General features: G+C 42.3%; 1 protein-coding gene across 2 annotated transcripts in view; it reads right to left on the bottom strand.

Moving 5' to 3' along the window:
* Nucleotides 1–21,712, bottom strand: part of vps50 (VPS50 subunit of EARP/GARPII complex) — an 86,414-nt gene that overhangs the window by 35,328 nt on the left and 29,374 nt on the right. For both annotated transcript variants that reach the window (XM_030120453.1, XM_030120452.1), the window contains exons 10-17: nucleotides 21,584–21,626; nucleotides 20,545–20,643; nucleotides 17,894–18,034; nucleotides 11,486–11,618; nucleotides 4,398–4,489; nucleotides 4,165–4,259; nucleotides 2,583–2,681; nucleotides 1,192–1,282 (exon numbers count right to left, since the gene is read on the bottom strand). In XM_030120453.1, the coding sequence (XP_029976313.1) occupies nucleotides 1,192–1,282; nucleotides 2,583–2,681; nucleotides 4,165–4,259; nucleotides 4,398–4,489; nucleotides 11,486–11,618; nucleotides 17,894–18,034; nucleotides 20,545–20,643; nucleotides 21,584–21,626 (793 nt within the window). The remainder of the gene's footprint in view (nucleotides 1–1,191; nucleotides 1,283–2,582; nucleotides 2,682–4,164; nucleotides 4,260–4,397; nucleotides 4,490–11,485; nucleotides 11,619–17,893; nucleotides 18,035–20,544; nucleotides 20,644–21,583; nucleotides 21,627–21,712) is intronic.

Raw genomic sequence — 21,712 nt, forward strand, 5'->3', positions numbered from 1 at the left:
TATCAATGATGCATGACATAACATTATGTTTGATCATAAAGGCATAAATATTAACTTTATTATTTTTGTTGATGGCCTGTTAAACACTTATTTTACTGAAAGGTGGTAGACAAATAAAAATGGAGTGATATCCAGCATAGTTTGCAATTTATTATAGCTGGCTGAAAAAAAAAGAAACTCCAGTACAAAATAAAATACACTTCAGGCATTCATAAGCTTGGATTTGAAGGAGGTCAGGTGTGTCCTCCAGAAACTGACGTGTCTTGTAGGCATAACCAAAATGGTAATAGTTTGATCGGAAGGCAGTTCATTTTGTTTTTATTTTTTCCTCTCCAAGCAGTTTAAAGGTTGGTTTGGGGAAAACTTTGATTAAAAAAAAAACAGCAACAACTATGTGTATGATGTGTCAATGTGAGGAAATGATTTGTACTGTTTTGTATGCGAGTACACACAATAAACAAAAACCTGATGTGTGTATAATGTTTCTGGCCACGAGCTTTTTACACACACAATAAAAACACTGATTTCTTATGAGGTTTCTGACACACTGTTTCAAGCTTTTGGCAGACTCATCTTAGTCATTTTGCCATGAAAGCCAAACAACACACTGCCTGTATAATAAATGCAGTGATGTGACGTGGATGTAAAGACAGTTAGCATGCTAGCTGATTTATTATGAAGGTTTCTGGCATGTTTGTTTACTGCAGCGTGTGCCCGAGCAAAACACAGATGATGAGAAAGTGATGAAAATGAATTAACTCCATTTGTCTTGTTGACATGTTTCTCTATGCATCACTTCTGTTTCCATCTGAGGTGTGCTGCTGTGTGCACAATAAAAACCTTTGCTTTGAATTGGTTAAAAAAACAAAAATGTGTGAGATACTTTTTACTATATTGCTCGACGTGAGGCTCCATCATCCCGGGCTTTATTTTCTGACTGTTTCTCATGAGTGTGGGGAATAAAATCCTCCAGCACAAATCCCACCAGGGACAACAGTCTTTTATCTCCATCTCTGTTATATAATACGCAGTGAACTTTACACACTTGCATGCGCAGATGCTCAAACACACACCCACAAGTCATTATGCAAATTCCGCACTGGTGCGATGCGCACCAAGCGACAGAGGCAGATCAAATGAAAAGCCGCGTCGCTTCCCCTCCTCGCCTCAGTGGTGGCGTTTCTCACTCACATGGAGCTGGGCAATGTTGAAGTTAGACTTGACTGGACACAGCTCCCAAGTTTCGTTTTCCAGAAACATCCTGAGCTCTTCCAGCCGCGCCCTGTTCGGTTGAGAAAAGAACAAGAAGTTTCTGCATTAGAAGTGACATGTTTAGACACTTTCTCTCTTCTTTTATACACTGACGCGAAATTAAAAACAAAGACATAGATGAACCCTGTAAAGGTCGCCGGCATGCTGAGGAGGAGGGTGTGGATGTGTTGTCGGTTACATTTTTTCTCCCCCACTGCTAACTGTGATCACAGCTCAGAGCCCCTGCTGGGTCAATACCAGGTCTATCTGTGTGAAATGTCAGAGGGGTGAACACTTCAAAAACTGCAGAATCCCTTGTTTCCTGTCTCAAAGGTTGTTTGAGAAATAAGAAGAGAAAGATCACCGAACACGAAAAGATAACAAGTGAAACTCAATCGGCTCACTGGAGAACACAAAGTCGAATATCAGTCCGCGGAGGTTCGTTCATTTCCTCCAGTGACATTTCCCAAAACTCAACACAGTGATAATTAAACACATTTAATTTGCGAAAGCATTTTAATTAATCACAGGAAGTGAGGTACAACCAAAGGTGAAGCTCTTTGGCATTCATTTAATTTTACCTCCGACAATGTCATTCTGTACTCTGCAGGCCAACAATACCTCCTTGTTGATGAGCGGCCATACTTCTGACCAGCAGTAATCTCACAGGGAGCTCTTTTCTCGGGGGAATAAATCAAACTGAAGCCACATTAAAAGCCTCTTAGATGAGCGGTACTAATCTCTGTATGTGTGAGAGTCTGCATAGCGCTGCTGGTGTCCGACTCCTCTTCCTCTCATTGTCTTGTCTATGCTTATTTTCTTTCCGCATCCAGACGAGTGTCACATTCAAATCTCTTCCGTCTAACCACTACTGACCCAAAGCTTTACGTCTTTTTGTGTCTCATTTTCTGTCACGGTTATGACAGCTCACTGACCTCTTACCATTTAAACATCCCATCAATGACTGTTGACAGGTAACATTGGCACTGATCAATGCAAATCATTCCTGATGATCTGGCACTGTCTGTGCAGAAAAAAATACATATTTATGAGACTGGCGGGGTTGGGGGGGGTGTTATGTAATCAAGATGTAAATGTGCTTCCAGCTCAGTGAGTGTTGCTGTGTAATTACACGCCGGCTTCAGGAGACAGTCACACCGGGAACGGAGGCATGGAGAAAGCCTGTCGTGACTGCGAGTAAAAGGATCCCTCAAGCAGAAATTACCTGCCGTCTAAGAAGCAGTTTCATCAACCGTGCACCGTGTTCATCGCTGTAAGAACTAGAATCCGATATGAAAAAAGTGTCACACGATCCGAGGGAAACAACTGACCTGTGATAGTTTTTAAAGTAGTTAACACTCTGCCGTTTAATGGACTCCTGCAGGACTTCTGATTTGCTGCTGCAGAATTCCTCACCCACTTGCATCAACCTGACGAGAGATGATAAAAAAAAAAAGAAGTGTGATCGCAAATATGTTGGGGAAACATGTAGAAGGTACAGGACTAAACCTGCTGCAAAATTAAACCTACTGGGGAGAGAGACCCATGTCGCTTTGAAAACTACACAAAGCAAAACAAATCAGTCGAGCAAAGCAGTGACAAAAAAGGCTCAGTGTCACTGTTCTGCTTATCTGATGGTGAGAAGGAGTCGGTGAGGACTGCCTATTGAACCGCTGAGCCACTTCCAGAGCTTGCGATCACCCCGGGGAAGGAGCTGGGTGCCTGTTTGGGTTTGGCTCTGATGTGAGAATTGCTGCTGTTGCAGGTCCCTGATTGGCCGAGGAGAATGAATCATCAGCAAACAAGAGGCAGTCGGCCTTCGCTTCCGAGCGCACAAAACCACCTGCTTCTCCTCTGGCTGAAGAAATGGCTCACCTCTCTGGTACATTTTTTCTGTTAGCGTCTGACTTGTTTTTTAGATTTATGCAGTTTATTGTAGTCAGTCTTTTGCAAAGTTATTATTTTTTAAAGTTATTCCACTGCCTGCTCTCCTTTTATACATGTTACAGTCGTTTGAAGTACATGGCATGGCTCAGGTAACGCAGAACTATTTCGCAGTTCTGTCCCTGTCCTATTCTTTTCTTTCTTACTATCCACTTACCTCAAATAGGTACAACAGAGAGAAACTAGAAACCAAATCAGGTCTTGCTGAGATTTCTTTCAATCGCAGCAACTCGTCATCTCGTGAGATTGTTGAGTTTTACTTCTGTGCCATGAAATGACACTATTTAAGTTCAAATGAGCTGACTGAACTGAAACAGTCACACATGCAAAAGTGATGCTGCTACTGCAAGTTAGGGCTCGAGTGATTTGTGGAATAATGATCTGAGTTCTAAAGATATTGTGAAATGCACCAATACAGTATATGCCCTCTTTTTGCTTAATAAAAAAAAAAAAAAAAAGACATTATCCTTCCAAATATTGAAATCATCCCGTGGCATAAACGCCTCTGCAGCATGTGTTAGAGTGACAGCTGAGACACACACAGTAAACATAATTAACAGTAAACTGTAGCGGAAGCAGGAAGCAGACAGTGTGCCATCAGCAGTGAACGGGAGAAGCCGCGCCACCATGCATCTTAACTATGTAATTAAAATGATGTATTCTCTCTTGTTTTGACACAGTTTCAAGCTGTTTAACTTGCTGCGACTGGGTAGGTAAACAGTTGTCTCGCTATTCTCAAACATGATTTCATCTCAAGTCTCTGTCTGGAGACCCAGGTGAAAGGAGGTTACAAACCAAGCAGTATGCTTCAGTTTGAGATGGTCTTTGTTCCACAACAGCAATTCACAGATTTGAGCAATCTGTTTGTAAAAAATAGTAGGCCTATTGCCAGTTCACAGGTTGACAGTCAAATTAGATCATTTGCTATATATGTGAGAACGAGCTGTGTGCTGTGATCCTGAGGCGAACCTGCTGATGACATCCAGCACCACGATGAAATCGTCGTATTTGAAGTTGGACATGTCGGTTCCCAGGATGTAAGCTTTCACCTTTAACTGGACATCCTGAGGAGAGAAATGGGAGACACTGTGATTTCTGGGAGGGCAGCCGATGATTGGGCAACTCAGACACAAGTAGAGGTTCAAAGAATTGAGGGCATAAAGGTTAAAAAAGTGAAAGAAGCGAGTCTTTTCTCGACAAACCTGCCAGATTCGCGTCAGCCCGTGCTCCAGCTTCTTCTTTACGTAACTGCGGTCGACCAGCACCTCGTCGGACTCGGCCGCAGCGGCGCCGTCTTCAAAAGAGACAAACAAATGAATTCAAATGCTAATAAGAACAACAATAAAAAAAAAAAACATTATGTTGTGCAATTTAAATGTAACGACTGTCTGACCTGCTGTCAGACTCAAAGAAAGTCATTTACTTTCTTAAATGAATATTTGCATGTGAGGAACGGCCGGGCTGCGTCTGAACCCAGACAAAGACTGCTGTTATTGTTGATGGAACAGAATAGAACAGAAACATTCCCCAGGCGCATTGAGAAACGAACAAGACAGTGTAGCCGCCAGCATCTGACAGGAGCAAAGGTCAGGCGTTCCCACAGAAGAGGTCGGGCTGATGTTAGATGACAGGTAAATAAGGTGCTGGAAACTCCGTCACTGTCAGACTGACAGACGAGGCTCCTCCTCCATCATCTGCTCACAATCGTCTCCTTTACGGTTTGTTCTTCTGCATGCGGAGCAGACACTGTGGGCAGCATCCCCAAAGTTACAGCCACATCGATCCTACACTAAAGTAGAATAAAATAGAAACTAATATAAAATAGGATGGGAAATACAAAAAAGGGTAAAAAGATATCTCTCATCATTCACTTCAACTGAGCTCTCAGCAGTGTAAAAATATGGAAATGATGGAATCTTTCAGCGGTGCATGATGAAACTTAGACCATTTCAGTCGAATCAAGGTTATGATTAACCTCACACCCATGTCTTTACTTTCCCATGGAGAGTGGGAACTCTTGTCGGAATCTTCAAAGTGGGCTAAAGGCATCCCGTTATTCAAAGCACAGAACTCTGCAATTATTGCAATATCATCTGACCTTAAAGCCTCCGTAAAGCACAGCCAGTGCTTTGTTTCGAAATGCATTATGCATGATAGAAAATGATGGCTTAAACCCAGTGAAGAGACTGAACTGTGCAGCACCGTGACAAGTAGATCATTCGGCTCTTCATCATTTCTATTTAGGGATTTGGGGAGCTTTTCGAAATCATTCGAAAAGCTCAAAACACATCAATTAATGTTTATCAAGGACTACCGACAGTTTGCCATAAAGCTTTGATAATGTTGGTGAAAATATGTTGCGCTTTAAGTTACACGGATGTGATTTAAAACACTTGAGCTGTCTTCTTCTGTTGGACAACAATGCATTCGGTATTTGATGAAGCAAGAGAACTTTTTCATTCAAAACTGTCATTTGTATAAATAAAAGACAAAAAAAGAGCTTATCAAAGTGATTAATTCCCTTCATCACCATGAAGCACCTTTCCTTCCAATCTTCAGTAATAAAAAGCTGCAGGGTTTCATAGTTATGTAATTTTGTGATGATGTGTTTTCACTGATTAAATCGAATCCAAGTCTGAACATCATCTTCTTCAGTACTCCAGCAATTATGGCAAATTACCATTTAAATGCAGAGAAGCTTAGGGGAAAAAAATAATCTATTTTTTTAATGATTTCTATGTTCAAGGATGCAAATTTAAAAAAAAAAACTGAAAGAAACAACTCAATATATAGCCATTTGCAGCTCGTCATTAGGAATTATCCTTATTTTGACGCATTATGTCAATCTTCCAGACAAAACTCTGGTAAAATGAGTGAGACGGGAACAAACTATGAGAATGTTTTTCTTACATTAAGACACAAACATGGCTGAAAGGCTTAAAAACTTCAACACACAGACGTATGACTTGACCTTCAAAGTTTCTCTGACATATTGAAATAAATGCAGACGACTGCTGAGCCACATTCTTTTGTCTGCTGATAAACAGGACGGGGCTAGCTCTGTATATGCTACCTGTTTTCACAACAAGCACAGTAAAGATGTGAAATGACGTGAAACCATGATTAAAAATGGGATTCAACAGCGAATCACAACCGTTTAGAAAAAGTGAGGGCGGATCTAATAAAGCCTTTCATTCCCATTTCATCTTTGGGTTCTAAGATTTTAAAAACACTGATGGCAATGGAAGAAAATCTACGGAAGAAAGCTGATCAAACGGTGAGGCAGGAACAGTTTTTAAACAATATCTGTATGACTGCTTCATTTGTCAAATCGTCATATTTAAAATGATCTAATATTTTACATGATGTAGCAATGTGTGTTACCATAAACATCTGATACGCTGTTTTGTTGAAGTTCTACTGGGAGTAACGTCGCCTCATCACGACTGCGAGTTATTGCAATCCGTTTTTTTTAATTACATTTTACATTTGGTGCTGCGGGTTAGTCAGACTAGTGGGAACATTTTTTCAACATATCGCACATCTAATTTGCATCTTGTCACCACTGTATTATTATAACATCAAATAATTTTACTGTATTTGGGATATTTTTATTGATAAAAAAAATTCTTCACACAAACTGGTCAAATGTAAAATATGAAAACATTCAATTTTAGATATCAGAGCAACCAACCCAAACCCATGCACCAGTATCATAGCTGAAGATTTCTTTTGCGCCACAGATTGACACACAGACAGTATGAGGTGGGTTAAATGCTCCATCCTCTGGGACAGGGCCTGTTCCTGACAATAGGTAACGGTTGCTTTGGGCATCAGACCAGCAAGATTGTTTGGCAGTCAAGGAGATAACACCCTCACAGCAGTCGATCAAATTAAATTTTGCCCAGCAAGAATACTTCTGCACTTCGCCATGATGGCCGATTACAATCCCCTCACACCAGCTGATTGCAATCATGAGCCTCAGACATGGATGTGGCGGTAACCCCACGTTATTTTATGGGTCTCTGAGTTTATATGAAACATGGAGTGTGATTCATCTCTGATTCCTCTCTCCTGGGAACATGTCCGGGATGCTTTTTAAATCCTATATCACCCTTTATAACCTAAATTATTCACGGGGACAGAGCTGTGGTGACAAACTGCGTCATTTAGAGAAGACAAAAGAGCATGAGCCCTGGGAAACATCGTGACTCGGCAACTTCACACGTCGGGCTTTAAACTGGTGTGTGCTCAGGTGTGTGGACACTCGTCAAGTGTGTGGAGCCTGAGGAAGAAAACCCGAAATACACTGGGGAAGACAAAGTGAAAGTGAAGCTGCGAAAAGCTGAGCGCTCAGAGAAAGGTGAAAACAGAGGCTGTAAATGTCCGAGATGAAAGAAAATGGATCCGTGGTTACAATGGAAAAAAAAGTATTAGGCTGCGTCAACAATGAAAAGTGGGCTTTATGTGCAACATTTATTAAAGCCATAAAAACTATTATTTTATAGTCTCACACTAATCACACGATTATGGATTTTGTTTTATTTGGACTTTTCTTCACATTGGTGTTAGGGATCAGGTATGAAGAAGTCAACAGCAACTGTGCCCGAAAAGGAGTAGGAAGAAGCACTAATAGTTTCATCAAAGTTCTTCATTTTTTATTATTGGTTTTCTGTTTGTTACCATTTCTGAATGAGTTTTATGGAACAAGTTACAAAGTGTTTTCTGGGGTTCCACAAGGGAACCCCTGCTGGGCCCCTTTTTAATATACAACAGTATCATAGTTTATTTTACATCCCTAATGAAACAAGACTTTAATTTCCACCAGATAAGCAGACAGACAGAGCGTACATCCCATAATATTTGTCTGGTATCCCTGCATGAATTACAAACTCGCTCTAATGACAGAACGTGCTTTTAGTCATCCGATCCATTATACAGCCAAATCAATATTCAATGTGGGTCAACCAAAGTATTCCTGGAGGGACTGAATGAAACCCGGGAGCTCCGCTTGGCAGTCAGCTAACCTTCAAGCTTTAAATGCCCTTTCCTGTCTGGTCCCACCGACTGGTGCTGTGCAGCACCGGGGAGATCGGACCGTGTCTGAGTGAGCACGCAGCAGAGCTACTAGTGCTGGTTATCAGCACATCATACACTGACAACTCCCTCAGGTGGCTCAGCCTGCGTATACATTTACAGCTCTGCAGATGATCCAGAGATCGGCAGCATATCTGGCTACCAACGAGACCAAAAGAGCACATCTCACACTGTAGATCAGGTCCTCCAGCGCCGTGGCCTGTACTTACAAAGCAGAAACTACAACAACACACCGTCTGATAAAGACTCTGTGTCGCATTCTGATGTACGAAGCTCCTCTCGAGCTTTAAAACGATACTCAGGACACAGTATTCATGAACACCTTTATCCTAAAAGTCTGTTTAGTGAGATTCTCTGCTGGTGCTTTCTACACTTGTCAGTTGCTTGCATTCACTGAGGTTGTACTTAGTTTTGACCAAATCTGTGCCTTCAGTCGGGTAAACATCAGCGGTAGCCTACGTTCAATAGTTAAAAATGCATATTATCAGTAAGGTCACTGCAGCAGTGAGACTGTCTCTATGAACTACTCACAATACTGAGACATCAGAGAAAACAGCGACTCTGGCGTCCCTCTGCCACCGACAGAGACGTCGCAGACCAAACCGAGCAGAAGAAAGGGCTGTTTTTGAAAAGTGACTCCAAGATGTGCTGTGGCGTGAAGTTAATGAGGAGCGCGCTTCAATGCAGGGCGAGACGCGTCGCTCACATCCGCATCTGTCTAACAAAGCATGGGTGTTTTATACAGACTCAAAGAACTTCGCTCCTTCTTTGAGAGACATGAGAAGAGCGAGAAACACAAGCCACTGCTAATAAAGAAACGAGCATAGAGGAAAGATCCAGCCGCACTGAAACAAGCTCAATGAGAAACGGTAGAAAGCTCTCTTTTATATACATTTTTTTCTTAGTTACAGTAAGAATGCACATCCCCGGCCGAACTACAATGAAGATAACGCGCTGATGAAGGGGTTACAATAAATACGAGGGGCAAAATAACCAGCACAAAAATAATGAAAGACAAAGCAACACAATGAACTACACAGTGATATACTGTGGACCACTTGGTAAATTCAACTTACTTTCAAAGAAATATAATCTAGGACTTGCTGTACAGATCGATCAATCTTCTGAGTAGGAAGATGGAAACTTTAAGAACATGCAAAACTCAGTCTGGATTTAAACCTGATGCAGTTTTATGGTGCCACAACACAGTCTACAGACTGAGGAATAATTTATTCAGGTGTGATTTGGTTCATTCCGAGCATAAAACTCATTAACAACTTGAGGTTTATATTTGCATTTATGCCCAGCTTATAATTGCCAATCAGCAGGAATCCACTTCTGAAGAGAATAATTCAAGCATTTCCAGTAATTAAAAGTATTGAACGCACTCGAGAAAGCTTGAAATATTGATAAGATTTAATTTATTAAGCATGCTTAAACAATGAGGGAAATTACACATGGAAGCCAGTGAAAACCGGGCCGTGTCGTACAGCGTGGATCTCCACTTCAGTAATTATGCCATGTTTCTGAATAGTAATGCGGTGTGACAGTCAATTTTCAGCCATAATGGAGCCCACAGTCTGAATATATTCCAACATCACTCGGCATAGATCGGCTTCATGTTTTAAATGAATGTGTTGCAAAATACGCTAACTGGTGATTTACTCCGACACATTATGAAAGCATAGTCAGGGATATGCTCTCTGCTTTCACTAGAGAGAGGTTAGATGTGTGTGTGTGTGTGCGTGTGTGTGTGCGTAGGAACTCTTCACAGAGGCTGAATGACTGATGGGTTCTGCTCTGAGAGGACGGAGGTCGCCGTCACTAATCTTCGACAAATGAGGCAAAGGTGAATTTCTAATCCGACGGACGCTCCTCCCATTGTTCGCAAACACACACACACACACACACACACACACACACACACACACACACACACACACACACACACACAAGTAGAATTGAGAAAGGTGAAAAATAGGACAAAGTCGGGGGCCGAGGACACCTTGGCACGGAGGACAAGAGGTGACAGCCAATCAAACAGGGAGATGATAGATGTGCCTCATGAAACGGAAGACGCCGTGTGTCCTCCCACCTCGGCGGCCTCTAATGAAGGATCTTGACAAGTTAGCACTTCGGCGGCCATTGAGGACACCCTTTGTGCTCCCATCCAATCACCTAATGAATTCTGTGCAGTGTGGGAAATGGAAATAAGCCATCGTTCAGCATGCAGAGCCAAGGCACAAGCTAATGTGGCAGGTCTCCGTTTGCATCGAATATCTGTCTCCGTCTTCGCCAAAGCAGATCAAATAAACAGTGTGTGGAGGAGAGGCGCTATAAACCCAAATCCTGGGTACTTCTTCTTTTATTACACTTGGAAGAAATTCAGTTTAAGTGTCGCTTACGGCTAAACCGCAAAGTATGTGTAGCCTCTACAACAGAGCTTCCCATGGCTCGTGTCTTCACATCTGGCTGACTCTGAACAGATGTGCAGTTGAGTCGTCTTGCTGCTCTGAATGTGACTTATCCGCAGCGAAACTCATCTCCCGAAGGAAAATCAGAGCACAGCATTTAGCTATAAAACCATTAGGAACCATTTTTAATCCAAAAAGATGACATTGGGAAGTGGAAAGGCCTTTGTGATATAGATCGCTCATAAACAGCTTGATTAACTGTTATTTTTAGGACTAGAAATTCCTGATTGTATGAGCACGACGATAGAGCAAACTCAAAGTCACACAAGTCACATTTCCACAAAGACAAAAAAAAAACCCACATCATTCACGGTTCGTTGCCTCTTATCCTTGAAATGGGTTGGATTAATCCCATTACATAAATAGACAGTGTTTACACATAATTTGTATTCCCACCACTTGGACACACACACCATGTATCTTGTTTAAATTTGATGATGTTAACACTGGAACAAAACATTAGAGCGTCACCACAGAGCCGTGAAATCATCTCTGTGAACTATCGCTGGGGGAGGAACTTAAAGTGTGTAATCAAAGGTGAATATTTGGCTGCTGGCTGTCTCAAGGACCTTGACAGAGAGAGGGCAATGAGTAAATGTTGGAAAACACGTCTTAGAGTGCATTAAAACACATATTTGATACTTTTCTAAAACCATATCCTCGCTGTCAATAAGGCTTAAAGTTTAAAAAACAAAAACTGGAAGCGGTAGAACTCCTACCTGGAGTGGACGTCGTCTCCTGTTTGTCCTGCTCTTCGTGCCACTGCATGGTACGGTGGTAGCTTAGCATCACCTCCCACAATGCCTTGCACAGATCTGTCAGGCAGGGAATGTAGCTGTCCAAGGTGATGTGCTGCCAAAACGGAGACAATGAAAAGTCAATCAGTCAGTCAGTTAGTTGTGATGCTCTCGGTTCTTTAAAGTCAGCAGCTGCTGTGCAGCTTAATAACTGGCCTGTGCATTACATCTAATTAGAGACTACTTATAAAAATCCTTCAAGGACAGTGGGAAAACATGTATGTTCTTTGTCAGACAAAACACTTTCATCTCAAAGTGTTAATTAATATGTGGTCCAATTAAAATGGGGATGTTGCCGGGATACGAACACAGAGGGCAGATATTTAAAAACCACATTTTAATGAGTTGAAAATTACAGATTTTAGTCAACTTGAGGTTCGGTTTTTTACTAGTATCTCAGATAATCTCTGAGCAGATACATTAGAAAAGTTCAGGGTATCCAAACTCCAAAGAAGATGGATAAGCAATGCTGAAATTGTCCAATGGGCTGAGGTTTCTATGTATGCATTATTAAAAAAAAAACATTTTATAACTTTATTCATGGAGTCATCTGATCCCTCTGTTAGCACAGTTCTCTTTTTTGCAGTCTTTCCGATGTTTGAAAGTACCAAAAAGTGCAAGAAATGGCAAAACCTGTTGTTTATGGCCATATTCGCATGACAACAGTTGAACAGAAACAGCATCGTTGAAGCTTTCAGAAAAGTTCCAGACACACACGGCGACGTCTTGATGTGACAGCCATCTTGAATTCTCCTCTCGAGCCACTAAACATTTTTCATTTTTCATTCAAGTTTGATAAATCAGTACAGGTAGACGATCAGTCACTCTGTGCGATGCCACATGAAATGACTGTGCGCCTCGAGCCTCAAGTGAGTTACTGCTTTCATAAAGTTGAAACTTCATTGTACGTGCACACAGATACAGAGCACAACAGTAAAAATCACAGTGAATATAAACAAGGATTTTGGTAATAAGCATGGCTTATGTAATCATGTGCAGCACATTTATAATGCTGATTTTTTTTTTTTTTTTGTTCAATTGATAATTACTTATTTCTAGGGGTGGGACTCGATTAAAAAAATTAATCTAATTAATTAGGGTCTTTGTAATTAATTAATTTCAATTAATCGCAGATCGATATTTGACCCGAGATCAGTGAGAACCTTTCTTTTTCTAATGGATTTTGATATAGTGAATCAATATAGTGATACATAAGCTTAAGCAACAAAACACTGTTCATTTTTTCAGCAAGGAAGGAGGAATTTAACCAAGACAAATAAACCAATACACATTGATTAGTGCAACTTTTGTTGGGCTGGGCGAGGGTCCTTGAAGTAGTCGGAGTGACGTCCTCTTCAACTCTCGCTGTATGCGAGGCTTGCGTGTTGGCCGCTGCTGCGACATGCTTAGCATTCAGTTGATATAGCAGGCTCGATGTGCTGCGATGGTATGCAAATTCTTTGCTGCACAATGTGCATACAGCTTTGGTTTTATCCACGCTGCCATCCGCTGGCTTTTTAAATCTAAATTTTCTGTGCACGAGACCAAGTAGTGTGCTGTCGTCAGGAGCAGTGTTGCCAACTCCCCAGTAAGGAAAGTCACTATTGGCTGTCCTAAAAGTCGCCAGAAGTCGCTAGATGAGGTCGTTACCTAATTTGCAATTTGCATGTAATTGTAATGGACGCTGTCGGAGAGAGGAATAACGTCATGGGAGAAGCAAAATGTGAGTTAAAAAAACACCCTAAGTATGTTTAGAACTACAAATGAATTTTCTTCTGTTGATTCTTGGTTTGTCAGCAAGTGAGCAGTGGCGTATTTGCGCACACGCGATTCATTTGAAGTGTGGAGGAGTGGTGTGGGTCTCCTCTCTGCTCTGACTGCAGCAGGGAGCGCTGCGTGAGACTGACCGCTTGTGAGTGCTTTGGGACGGGGGAGGGGCTCACGCAGCATCCGCAGCTCATTGAGGACAGCAGCTGCAGAACGAGACGTCCTGTCACGTCTCCAGAGCACCAGAAAAAGTCGCTAAATTTGTTGCTAGTCGCTTTTGACAAAAAAAGTCGCCAGGAGGCTTTGGAAAGTCGCCAGATTTAACGAGAAAGTCACCAAGTCGGGAGCTGTTTCGTTGTTGTGTTACAGCGAAATATGTCCAGGCGAAACTCGTCCGGTGACAAACGTTCCGCGACAATTTGCGATAATTTTTTTTATCGCGTTAAAATTTCTGTAATTAATTAATCGTAACTAACGCGTTAAAGTCACAGCCTTACTTATTTCAGTTCACACAAACTGATCAGTCATAACATTAAGACCACCGAAGCATATACCTCAGAAACTGAACTGTCAACAACTGCCAGACTGTTCTTTGTTTACAAATGATAATGAGCAAGTGTTTGCAGATCCCTGCTACTTTTCGCGAAAACACTGTAATTACAAACTGAATTGCAAACACATTAACGACTGCAAAGAAAGAAACAGTTGTGAAAGGCACAGACTGCATACAGAACAGCAAATGTGAAGGTGCACAGCATTAGTCTTTGTCATCGTTGCAGGTCCCAGAAGCTTTGAGGGACAAACACTTTCAAGGATAATTTCTTTTCAGCCCGGCAAGTAAAGTAGATTCACGACTGGATATGCACCGCAAGCAGTTATTATGAGCCGGCAGACATTGTTGAAAATGTCCTCATGTAGCAACTTCTAACAGCGTCTGAAAACCAAACCGAAAACTGGATATATTGTTGTGATCCAGTTTTCAGTGACACGTCTCCAGAAATAAACTGCAAAACCCGGACTATGAAAGGAGGCTAACGAATGTTGGCATTCAATTAATCACAGACCTTCCTGTGCTTAAAACAAGGTAATTATCTGAAGGTAAAGGGCAAGAATAAAACAGAAAGGATTAATTGAATAAGTTCTACATTCATTCTCAGGAAGCAGGTGGTGACGGGAAATAAAAGCTCAGAGATGCACGGCCAGGCAGGCCTCCAGTTTGACACAAATCCCAGCTTTCATTTATCGGCTTGGTTAACGGCTCGGAAGTTGCATTACACTCTACACCGGCAGAGTGTTGAAGCGCAGCTTGTGCCAAGAAACGCCACGGTCCAGCGAACAAGGCATCGGCGAGCGGAGCGGCCGGTCAGACGGGAAACAGCTGGAAGAGGCTCTGGAAATCCAAATTCAGCCTCAATCTGCAAAACCTGCATAACCGACCAAGGGAGCTTTGCTTCACGGACCATAGATATGGCACAGACGTCATGTTTGAACATTGAAATTACTTGTCAAGGCTATTTATTTTGAAAAAAAAACCAACAAGGTTAAACTAAACAATAAAATATATTCTTCACCAGGCGACAACAAAAATCCGATTGAGATTTCAATCAAGCCCTGGCAGCAGCCGTCAGATCAAGAAGCTAACAAACCGGTTCTCGTCGGCGTTGCTCGTTTGGCACCAGTCACTTCAACAAGAAGCAGAACCCAAGTTGCCAGGCAACTGAGACGGAGGGGGCACGGCGGGGGCTTGATGAGAAAAATGAGACGAAGTAACCTCAACCCCAACCTAAAAGACGCCGCTGTTCAAACCGACCTCCGACCTCGTCGCCTAATACCTCTTTCCCAACAGCGGCGTGAAGCGCTGCGATGAGGCACACTTGGCGTTTTCCAGCCCGTCGAAAGACGGCTGCCGATCATTATGCGCACATCGCATGCTAAGCCGTGTCAAGGAGGTTCCGGAAACGCAAAGTGCTGAGCGCGTCGATTCAATAGCGCGGGGGTGTTGGGGGGAGGGGAAAGTACAGACAAAAGAAATGCCGCGCAGATTAGAAAATACGTTTGTGAGAAAGAAGCTTTCCATGATTTACAGACAATCGCACGACCCCGTTTTCATAAAGGAAGTCATAAACTCATTAACCTGCAAACAATGAACATTGTGAGGAACCGGTAGACCTGCTGCACAAGCAGAAAAAAAATCTGAGAAGGATTTTCCCCCTCGCACTTGGTGCTTCAGTTTAACACAATTTCAACCAAAACTCATGGAGTAACATGTCGTCCTCCAGCAGAACAGTTCAACTCGTTCACGTTTGAGTGTCCCGTTAAGGTTGTGGAAGAAGTGAACAGACTGAGAGGCTTCATAATCTGTGTTTAAAAACAGAAATTGGCAATTTTAAATCTTCCATGCCTTTAAAAAAACAAATCTATATATTTCAGATAACACATTAGTGAATAAATAAGCTTAAATAATAATCTTTTCTCCTATAACTGCTGAGATTTTTGAGTGAACTTTCCCACTTCAAGCCAGGGGAACGTCTGACAGGCCAGGGAATTGATGAGGAGTAAGGCTATCCAATAATGATGAGATGTTGATGTAAAATTAATAAGACCCCTTCACAATCAGAACTGACCTTTCCGAGCGCTCCCATTCCCCCTGAATTCTTAAGGCGCATAACTAAGCAGGAGGTTCAGAGGGTGCAACGTGGCCGTAACATTCTCTTAACCTTTATTTATCAGGGGGAAAACTTCTGAAGTTTGCTCTTCCCCACAAATACCAAGTTTCCGCTTTCACAAAAGCGATCACAAAAAGAGAAGACTTCAACGCCTCACTTAATAAACTGTTTGCTTTAGGAGCAGAGAGAACTACAGGCTGTGCTGACACATTTCAGACGCTCAGAGAGGACACACTCCCTGTGTATCAGCTACACACTCCTACTCCACATTGTAGATTTGTTTGTTTTTTTTTAACTTTAAAATAAAAGTGCAATTGTGCCTTCAGAAAGTAACTGACTGTAAGGACCCAAACCAAGAAAAAGGCTCAAAATCCTGCCTTACACAGAACGTCAACACAGCAGCATCGTTTCCCAACGACACAGTTTAACTCTCCATCACAGGAGCTGCCTGCAAGTTCATAACCCCCAAGACTCAAGGCTCTACGTCTGTGTTAAATAGATCAGGAGCTAAATTTCCATCGGCTGCTTCCAGCTGTTTATTAAAAAATACAGATCTAGTACATGGCAACATCATTTTCCTCTGATCCTTGAACATAAAGAAGATTAGTCAGGATCAGACAGAAGATGATCCTCTTCTTCAGTTCAGACATATGAGCTCTTACACAAAAAACTATTTAATTGTATCAGAGCGGATGTTCTTAGTCCCAACCTTCAGTTGTTGCTATCGTTCCTGCTGTGCTGTAGTGCAATACCCATCCTGCAAAAAGCACTGAGGGACCATTTATTAAATCGTGGACAGGAAATTACAAAGCTACAAGTGCATTTAAGAGCCTGCACATTCAGGTCAAACTTATCAATGAGTAAATAAGGTAATACGTATAATGTAAAGAGCATCTTTAAAACATGCATCTCTCTGCACAGAATCCATCCACCACTCAAATAGCAGAAACAGGCACATGAGAGCTGCGGTTCTAACAAAAGCCCTCGATTTTTCCATGAAAGTGACTGCAGCCAAGCTAAAGATGCTGTTACTGATGCAGGATGCAGTGTTGTATCACACCTGCTCACACCAGCTGAGACTGGAACAGTGAAAAGCCCTGCTGTTAATTTAGTCTGTGTACAGTACGCGTGGCGGAGGAGGCGTCCAGGCGGCACGCCGAGCTGACAGGGAATCCATCAAAGGTAAGTCCACACTGAGATGCATCAGTAACTAGAGAGCAGTTTTAACTAAAGAAAAATGAAAATAAGTGTTCGGGACCACACAGTATTTTATTTGACGGACGAGAGACAGATGTAATGCAGACGCAGCGTGCATGACCTTGACATGTTCCTCTAAACGCCGCTCTGAGCTGCAGGTCAAACCGCAACACATCCGCTGGAGCAGGACGGCGCAATTCCAGCAAGTGCATGATGAATGGGCTACGTCATGGTTTGTTAGCCATGTAAATAAGATTTACTTCTATTTGTAGAGTCAGGAAAAGACCGACGGAGCTGAGACCCGCGGCATAAAATTGCTGCACGGCACCGGCTCGATACCGCGGGCAAGATTAATTATCTCATTGTGACAGGCTACAATACACGACGCCTCTCACTGAGGTAATAACAATTTTCATTCCTCTCAATCACATTCTCTATGCTTACTTCTTCCCCTTCGCTTCACTCCATTTCCTTTCTCATGGAAAAGACCTTTTTTTTTTACTTGCCTATATTATAATAACATCAAGAAGGGTTGAGCAGAAATGCCTGTGGTCACAGTTAGTCTCACCATGTCACTGCTGGTGCATTTATTACAATTACTGAAAATGATTTAAGGTTTATTAAAGTCCTCACATCTGCATTAAACCTGTATGACCTCATAGCGGAATACACACACATTAACACCTGACCGTCTCCTCACCGTGCACAGATCTTTATACTGCATCTTCTGAAACTTGGTGTCGGCGTTGCCGGCGCACAGCTCCACGTATCCCAGCACCACTTGGAAAACGGTGTTGTGGATGGCTTGGGTGAAGTGCATGTGCAACTGGTCCATGGCGGTCTGCGGGAAAACAGCAAACTCACTGTTAGAAGGACTGGGAGGTGGAGACGTCACTGTCAGTCCGCCAGGAAGAAACGGTGAGATGACAAAAATTTTAAATTGTGAGAATAGAAAAACATAAATCCAGTGGGGAAAAGTGCAGCTAGAGTTCTCATTTCCAGTAATGTTCAGCTTACAATTGTATCTGTTGCTTTTAAACACTCAAATAGATGCACGATTTTCTGTAAATTAAATACAAGCACTTCCTTCTATATAGTAAGACTGAACGGGTCGGTCCTGTTATGAAACGACTGAGGCAGGATCGAAAAAGCTTGATTTTATTGTCCCTTTATTTTGTCACAGCTAATCACGGATTCCATTTTGTAAGCCGGTGAAAATATTCTAATTCGCATTGAAACCTGGAGTCATTCTGTCCATTAAGATCAGTGGCAGATGAAAGGGGTTAATTATCTTGGCAGTGTCCTCCCTCTGCTCGGCTTTCCCTTTCCGAGCACGCAGAGAAGCCTGCCATGGCCTTTGTGTAAAGTAAAAGATGAAAGTCTTCCTCCAGAGTATTAGGTTCACGTGGAAGCTTGGAGAGACGCTCGCTGTGCTGTAATGTTTCCCGTTACCCAAGATTCTTCAGCGACAGAGGAAAAACATCTGCTCACGACTTTCCAATTTCAGTCTGTCATTCTCTATTCTCTTTCAACATTGGGTTAAATTTAGCCGTGTTGATCCTCTCGCTCGTCGCCTTGCATTGGGACCCTGGAGAAATGGGAACACCAGAGTCGCAGGAGAAGCGGAGCTCTTCTGAGCACAGCCCCGGGTTACTCATGCTGCAGCGCAATTACACTTTTTTAACACAAGCTCGTGAGCACAAAACGCCGCCCCGCTTCATTCCGACTCTCTCTCCTGCTACAGACATAATTTAAACATTTCTCCTCACTTCATCCTTCCCTCTGAGAGAGTTTCGCTCTGTCTAATAAACACTGTAGTAATAATGATATCAGTCCTTTTGCAGAAGCTGCTTCGCCTTATTAATGTTCAACGGCTGACTTGGATGTGAGGCTGTTTAGGTTGAGGGAAAAGCATTAGAGCCCGAAAACAGCTCCGACAGCCAAGACGCCATTTTCATAAGAAGGAATAAAAACAAAAGACACACAAACAGACCTGGTGCGTTACAGCATATTAGATGCATTGTGAGGCTGATTTCCCACCTCGGATGACAACTTACTGTGTAACCAAGATGAAAGAGCAAGATCAAAACTGTGTGTGTGCCGCAGCAAAAGCATATGCAAGACTCAGATAGCGACAGCATAAACACAGATATTACTAACAGTAACAAGCGCCGGAAAGCAGCGTTAAAATGTACTCAACAACTCCTCGGTGTGTGTGTCCGAGCCTGAAAGTGCTCATTATCGCTGCGATAATAGTGAATACATGATTCATCCACAACCAGTCTTCATGTCTGCATCACCTCAAGGATCAAACATCTTAATGTCAGGTGGAAAACGGCTCAGTCATCAGCTCCAACAACGGCTTAAACGGTTAATTACAGTGATACGCAGTGTCTGTTGTCGAGTGTTCGAGTGGCAAACACACACTTGTGTGTTCCGAGTTAACAGGTTAACGCTTTATGAAGTCTTAAAGGTTTTTTTTTAAATCAGATTGTAAGTCGTGGAAAGCTTCTCTCACAACAATATCAAATGCAACATGAAAAGAAAGAAGAGCTGATTTAAATTTCCACTGCTGTTCTGGAGACAGATTGACGGACGACATGTTTTTTTTTTAAAAAAAAAAAAATCCAGCGGAATGAAAGCCATCGCAAAGTATTTCCGTAATCTGTCCACCAGAATATTATTCTCAGTTATGTAACTAACTCTGAGATTTTGATGAAGGATTTTCAGCAAGAGCTGAATGACAGAAAGACAGAATATCAAAGGACACTCAGGTTATTGTCAGCTGTATTTCTAAACGGGTGTTTTTAACCAAAACTTCCACCATTTTATCAATTTCTGGTTTTCAAAATGAAGACTTCAAAGATGTCTGATGGTGTAATATTTTTTTTCCGGAGTATTTGAAGTTTTTCCAAGGGTTATTTCACATAATAGCTCCTGTTACCGGGGGATTTTTGTGGATGACAGCGAACTGACAATAAAGAGAGCAACCTGAAATCCAGAGGACGACATGTATTCACGAATCACTTTAATCCCAGCTGAAGATGCTGAATCGGCTGGAGTCAAAACATGTCAATGTGGTGTTATTAGGTTTTCAATGACAGAGAAAAGAAAGTTTTTCATGCTTTCAGAATGGTAATTATTCAAAAAGGGAGCAAAAGTTGCGAAGCCTGTTAACTAAATCGCTATTCATAAATGGCAGTATTAAAAAGGAGATGAAAAGTGAAGAGAGCGCCACTAAAAACACTGACACACTCCTGCAAGAGACAAACGACAGAACATGTGTGGCAGAGGAAGAAAGCGGGGCATCCCATTCCTGTCACTTCCAGTCAGGCGGGCTGAGATACTGACCTGCGTTTTACCCAGGAGCGAGTAGGCCAGCTGGACCTTGGTGTAGTGCGAAACATCAAAGTGCTTACAAGTCTTTGACAGGGCGACATCGAGCTGCTCCTGAAGCCAGAAATAGAGAGACGACAAAAAGGGAAAGAAGGGGGCAAAGTGAGAGAACGCAAAGAAGCTCGGGGATTATAGACATTAAGACCCGGGATTTAGATATAGATGTGAAGCGATCACACGAGGCCAAGGGCAGGTAATTGGCTGTGGATGTGGGAGTATATATATATACATATGTGTGTAAGTCTTTGACAAAGAGACAAAAGGAGGTAAAGAAAGTTAGCGGGAAGCCAGACAGAGCGGGGGATGGATAACAACCCCGATACAATTAGTCAACCTGGAGGCGTGCGGCGCCGAGGCCAGTCAAATGATCGCGGTATTTTCTCATGATTCGGGATGTGTGATGGTAGAAAATGTGCAGATCCAGACAGGTCTCACAGGGGAAGCGCCTGACTGTGAACTGCGTGCAAACCCATCAGTCCGGGCTGCTTTCTGAGACGTGGGCCTTTGCTTTGTGGACGAGCCCACCTTTATGAGTTCACCAGATTTTGCACTATTTATTCACGCTGACAGGTAAACAAACAGGCGCCCCAGCGAGCGGGCGCCCGCGGTGTGTGCATACGTGCACGCTACTTTCTTGTGTACAGACAGACTTGTGAGTAATTGATCTACTCAAGCGGAGTAGCGGCGGCGTGGAGAAAATTGCTTTGCATACCATTTATCACACACAAGTATCGCAGCGCAGCGAGAGATGAAACAGATATAATTTACTGCGCTCGCGCATTAATGACTTTCTGAACGTGTCAATATTTGTCAGGCTCAGGAAGACAGAGCCAAACTATCAAAACGTCAAAATGAAGAATAAATTGCTTCATTGGGATGGAAGCTCCTCAAAAATTACAAGCGTAGAGCAAAAAACAATATACTCTGGTAAAAGTCTCTAATCTGATATTGCTCTCCACTTATGAAGTAAAGATGAAAAAAGGGAAACGCATACCTCTATTTGCTCCAGAGTGTCTTGTAGTTTGGAATTTAATTCACTGTGGAAAAAGAAGAGGGAGATTTTAGACAGTAAATATAGAGCGAAGAAAGAATAATTTTCATATTTTGAGTGTATTTGTTGCAG

The sequence above is a fragment of the Salarias fasciatus genome, chromosome 22 (assembly GCF_902148845.1).
Source record: "Salarias fasciatus chromosome 22, fSalaFa1.1, whole genome shotgun sequence".
NCBI lineage: Eukaryota > Metazoa > Chordata > Actinopteri > Blenniiformes > Blenniidae > Salarias > Salarias fasciatus.